At 38.0% G+C, this 5,949-nt stretch overlaps 1 protein-coding gene across 1 annotated transcript in view; it reads left to right on the top strand.

The window, feature by feature from the left end:
* Positions 1–5,949, top strand: part of PCNX1 (pecanex homolog 1 (Drosophila)) — an 82,714-nt gene that overhangs the window by 7,154 nt on the left and 69,611 nt on the right. The window contains 3 exon segments of the mRNA XM_017741779.1: positions 1,914–1,959; positions 2,819–2,908; positions 4,538–5,949. The exon segment at positions 4,538–5,949 is cut by the window's right edge and continues 27 nt beyond it. Of these exon segments, the coding sequence (XP_017597268.1) occupies positions 1,914–1,959; positions 2,819–2,908; positions 4,538–5,949 (1,548 nt within the window).

The raw sequence follows: 5,949 nt of genomic DNA, 5'->3' as shown, positions 1-5,949 counted from the left end.
GGGAAGAAAGCAATAAATAGGGACTCCTACCAGATAGAAGTGCTGAAGAACATGGCTTTCTTACATTTTAATGTAACTGCATTATGCTCTAGTTGCCTTGAATTTCACTGGGGAAGTTGCTCTGTTTCCATATTATGTCTACCAGGTTTGTGTTCAAATTCCATAGCATTGGATGTGCTGTTCCTTCTGTCTGGGTTGTGATGTTTAGCTAGTTGTGGCTACTTTTTTATCAACCCTTCATGAGGACAAGTAGATGGTCTGGCCAGGCTGTACAGTTATGTTGACAATGAGCAATGCAGCATCATAGTAAAGACACAGAACCTGTCTTTGAATGACATGGAAGTCCTTGGTGTGGTATTACAATATCATGTTCTTCTAATTAGCTCTCTGAGCAAGCAGTAGATAACAAAGTGCAGTGGTATGCTAATGTTGGTGTTTTATCTGAATCATGCTCAGTTATGCAGCATAGATACTCTTAAGAGATTTTCCTTCCTTTAAGAGAGAACACCAGCAAATGCCAAAGGAATAGGAAGCGATGGTCTATGTGGGAAGATGGAAACATGATGCCCAGACTAGTTCTTTCACTTGTCTTTGGGATAAACCTGTTCCAAACATACTTACAACAGTTTTAATATTAAAGCATGTGAAGAAGTTCAAGCTACTGGGACAGAAAGTATCATGTTTAGAATGTATTTGTCCTAATAAAATTAGTATCCACTGGTCCCCTGTGATTGAATGTGTAGCATCAAAAGGGAATGTGAACAGTAAGCATCTGATTTCTGTTCAGTTTTTTGTGTTAAATAGCTTTCCTATGATGATGCATTTGTATTCAGTGACAGAATTCAGCAAAGCATATTACTGAAGGGAAAAAATGTTGAAACATGACAAAATGAGTAACTAAAAGTATGTGTGACAATGTAGTGAAGAAAATGTATTAAACAAGCTCTTAGCTGCTTTTTCACATTACCCGTAACAGAGCCATTGTTCTTCTGTGGTATGGCTGAATAGAATCTGCACACATCTTCAGGTTACCACAATTGCTGTGCTTACAGAAAAGAATTAGTAGAATTATGCTCTTTTCCTCAGAGTAACTTGAACTAGGAATTTTTGGAAAACAGCATCCCAAATTTTTATGTATTTATGGGTTCAGATTTTGCCTTTGAGTGCTCTTTATCTTATTTCTGAGTAATTTAATTTTCTGACACATGCATTTTTGTATGCTATCTATAGTTAAGAGAGGTTGTATTGAAAATATTATTGAAGGAAAGACTAAGTTCTCTTTACCATCTCTGTAAAGTAATTTCCTGTGGATTATAAGATATATGTAGAAAGGTAGACTGCAAACCTAAATGGTGACATTTTTTTGTATGAAGAGGTACTGTGCCTGCTGGTTTGCCATTGAATGTGAAATTAACTGGAAAAATATGGGTTTTTTTCACATGGGAGCAGTTTTTGGATTTAGCTTGGTGTTCACTGTGTTGAACAGATAAGTTTTATAGTAAGATTGTGTTTTCTTTAAGCATTTTAGACAACCAGGATCACTGCATTAAATGTTCAGCTTTACAATAGCAGTTATTAGTATAACACTGCACTTGTACTTTGTTGCCACATTAAGTAAGGAGAATTCCTAGGTTAGAAACTGTTTTTAAAATCAGCATAGTAAAGTTTCCAGAAACATTGGTTTTTGAATGGAATAGTGGTGTGATATAGTTGGATGCTTAATTACATGACTTGTCATCTCTGCTTGCAGTGGACACATAGTCAGAATTTTACAGCACTGTGCTGCTGGATGCTCTTGTGCCTTTAAAAACTTCTTCTAGGTGTATTGGCAATACATGTGTTGCAGTAATAGGGAATAAGAGTTTTTTATTTCCTGAAAGTGTACAGCTTTTTACATAAATCTCCGTTTTTAGGTTGGATCTGGGTTATCTCGTCTGGGAACAGCAGCAACCATCAAAGGTGAGATTTTTAGCTGTTTAAATTATCTTGCAGAAGCACTTCAAATCGCTGTTGTTTATTATGTTGTTTCCAAATACTGTCTACCATACTCATCTTGATTTTTTTTTTTTTCTTTTTTGAGCAAAATACAGCATTTACTAGTTGGAGAAGGTCTTCTTTGGACATGGAAATTATATGACCAAAACATGAGGAGAGGATATTCTGGGGCTCTTGTTCCTTTTCCCATGTAATGACAGGTTTTCCCTTTGCCTATAAAATGCAGAGCCAAAGGGTTGGTTGGGGTAGACTTTTCTCTACTATTTTGAGTTCAGTGCATCCAGTTACCATTCTGGTATTGTATATCAATGACTTGATTATTCCTGGTTGCTTGGCATCTAGCTAAAGTGTTTTCCAGCCCTTGTGAACTCCTCTAAAATGAAAAGATAACAATTTTGCATATTATGAACAATTTCTTGTGAATTTATCCAGCCACTAATAAGGCAAAAAAAAATTTGAATCTGAATTTTTGTCACCTTGATTTTTTTTCCCCCTTGCTTTTCTGACCATTACAAGCATTTTCTTAGTCTACCCCTCTTTTTTTTTTTTTAATGGGCAACCATGCAAAAGTAAATGTTCCAATAGATACACTTCTAAGGGGGGAAAAAAAAAATCGTTATTTCCATTGAGGTCTGTGGAAGATAAAAGAAATAGAGTAGACAGTACTTGTATCTAAAAGAAATCTTGTTATTGTAATTATGTAATTATTGTTACTTACCTATAAATGAAGAAATACAAGCAGCAGTCTTTCATGACAAGTGAGAATGTAGATGAATGTGTTAATACTTTGAGCACTAGTACTCTCATTTATTAAAATTCACAGGTGATACTGACACTGCCAAGACCTCTGATGATATCAGTTTGAGTCTTGGCCAGAGTTCTAGCCTATGTAAAGAAGGGAGTGAAGAACAAGGTAAAATTTCTTCTTCTCCATATTTAAACATGGTATTTTGTTACCAAAGACCTTTTGCTTAATATGCTAAATAAATTAATGCAGTTTGTTGATACCCTTTCTTAGAGTCTATCTTGAAGTTCCCTGTTTCCTTTCTTAATTACTCAAGCTTCTGAGAAGCATAATTTGAATGCTTTTAACTTTATTCTTTGACTATGTGTTTCTTGTTCTGGCATCTTCCAGCAGGTAGTAAATATTTACTGTAACCTTACTGCTGAAAGATAGCTAACTTAATTTCTTTAGACAGTATCTCAGACTACAGGTGGCCTGGGCTTGTAATTTGCTTTGCTTACAAGTACAGACAAATGGAAATGGCATTTCTATAAAGTAAATAACCCCACACAGAGCTGTATGTTCTTAGAGCTATAGACTGCTTCCAAGGTGCAAGTTATTAGAGCTTGGTGATTTCTTTTTTTTCCCTAATATTTAAGGAAACTGTTTGCTTGTGTTCTGAAACAAAACTTGACAATTTTTCATTTCACTTCATTACCAGAAAAAGACCTGCTCTGACTAAAACAGCATAAAACCAAAGGGAAATCTTTTGTTTTCTGATTTTTCAAGTACCTGGTGATAAGGAGGAAGTTAACTCTGAGAATATCACCTTTCATTTTTCCAGTCTTATCACTAGTGGGTGATTAGGGCCATTAGATGGATGATTGTCATTAATGTGTGTTTCAGTGCAGAAAGTGTGTTTGAAATAGACCATCACAGGTGGCCATGCTATTGTAATAGGCCAGCAGGGTTCTGCTACTTTCAGCTGAGTAATGTAACTGTGAAGTCTCTTAAGTTGCGTGTGTTCACATACACTCTACAGAAATTTAGCAACTGTAGAAAGTGAACTTGGCCTCCAGATCTTCTATTTTTAGTGATTAGTACCAAAAGGGAAAGTAGTCTGACTTTTAGTACTGCCTGCAGGTGGACACTTCTACAGGAGACTGCTTGTGATGGGTAAGAGGAACGATTGTTCTAATCAAGAGCTAGCAGTGAATCGTCATGGTTTGCTTTAACAGCAGAAACTACTGTGGTTTTTTGGTTTTATAGGGGTAGTGAAACTCAGTGACTTCATAGGGAGTTTCAATATGGTACAAAAAGACCTGTGACACTGACTGCATCCTTGCTAACTGTGAGCTTACTTGGTATCTGGTAGGAAAGGTGACTTTTGTTGTGGTTTTGGTGACTTCAGAGTTAGTGGGGTTTACTCTGTTTTTATTAATAATCTTAGTTTGTTTACTCCGTGTAGGAACCAAAACAATAGGCAAGGTAGTCTTTTATAAGAAACTTTGGGCTACGTGAAAATATTAAGTCTGAGACACATAAGCAATAGAGGAGGTTGAGGACTTGTCAGAATTGCATTGTCTTATTAGCTGCTGGGGTAAGCTGGTATTGATGATTTCTTTCATTATTAAAAAAAGCCTGTCATGTTTGCCCAGATGTTATAAAATATTTTTAAATGGTAATGTGATGCATTCACAGTACTTGCAATTGGATTTTTCAGTTAATTTACTTTGTCTGATATAAACAGTTTCAAAGCAAGTTGTATAACTTACATGAGTGTTTTTCATTAATATTTTAAAATATGTACTTCAACAGATTTGGCGACTGATCGGAAGCTTTTTCGTCTGGTGTCGAACGACTCGTTTGTCTCCATCCAACCTTCATTGTCCTCTGGACAGGATTTGCCAAGGGACAACAGTGACAAAGTGTGCCTCTCGAACAACCAGCTTGTGGACCAGTCTAAAAACAGTGCATGTGACACAGAAGTAGCTTCGCTTGTAACTCTGCATTCTCACTCCTATAGGAAGGATCATAGACCACGAGGTGTACCAAGGACTTCTAGCTCTGCTGTTGCTTTTCCAGATGCTTCACTAAATGACTTCCCCCTCTATCAGCAAAAACGAGGACTAGATCCTGTCAGTGAGTTAGAAGCTTCCAAGCCCCCTTCTGGATCCCGAGAGTCTTTGGGTGAGAACTCTTGCATTTCAGGAGTTTTTCAATTAGATGACATTCTGAAAAGTAGCAGCCCTCAACCATTGACTAAGAGTGGGAAGAGCAAATCCTTGAAAGCCGACAAAAGTATGGACAGTCTGAGAAGCCTGAGTACTAGAAGCAGTGGTTCAACAGAAAGCTACTGCAGTGGGACTGATCGTGACACCAACAGTACCATCAGTAGCTATAAAAGTGAACATACTAGCTCAACGCATATAGAAAGTGTATTATCAGAGCACGAGGAGGAGTCTCCTAGAGAAGAGAAAAAGGATGGTAAGAAAAAAGACTGTGGTGTCGACTCAGAGGATGACAGTAGTTCTACTACTGACAAAAGGACTAGTAGCGAAAGGACTGCTGTGGAAGTGAGCCCTCTGGGTGGTGTTCAAGAGGTAAAGGGTTCTAATGCATCTGATGAGATGCTCAGCCAGAAAGGTCTTGGTGCCTCTGCTTCAGAAGAGGCCAATAAGAACCCACATGCCAATGAATTAACTACACAAGCTGACAGGCCGCTTGGGAAGGCTGCTGAACAGAGAGAGGAGCAGAGTGAGAAACTAGCTGTGTTAGTAGATTCAAGAGCTTCTAAAGAAACTAGTGGAAAACAAAAAGAAGGAGATGTTCGACCAAAATCTTCTAGTTTAATACATCGAACAGCCTCTACCCACAAGTCCAGCCGGAGAAGGACAGGAAAAAAGCGGGCTAGTAGTTTTGATTCAAGTCGGCACAGGGAATATGTTTCCTTCCGAGGTGTATCTGGTACTAAACCTCACAGTGCTGTGTTTTGTCATGATGAGGACTCCAGTGATCAAAGTGACTTGAGCAGGACATCAAGCATGCAGTCAGCTCACCAGTTCAGCAGTGATAGCTCTTCCAGCACCACCTCCCATTCATGCCAGTCTCCTGAGGGGAAATACAGTGCTTTAAAGACCAAATATGTTTCTAAAGAACGTGGGGGCACAGACTCTGAAAATGCTCACAAAACCCATGTAAGCTCTGAAGGAATTAGCAAAAAAAGATCT

Source organism: Corvus brachyrhynchos, unplaced genomic scaffold, assembly GCF_000691975.1.
Source record: "Corvus brachyrhynchos isolate BGI_N302 unplaced genomic scaffold, ASM69197v1 scaffold115, whole genome shotgun sequence".
Classification (NCBI taxonomy): domain Eukaryota; kingdom Metazoa; phylum Chordata; class Aves; order Passeriformes; family Corvidae; genus Corvus; species Corvus brachyrhynchos.
Note: the sequence above shows the minus strand (reverse complement) of the source record. Positions and strands in the feature narration are given on the sequence as shown.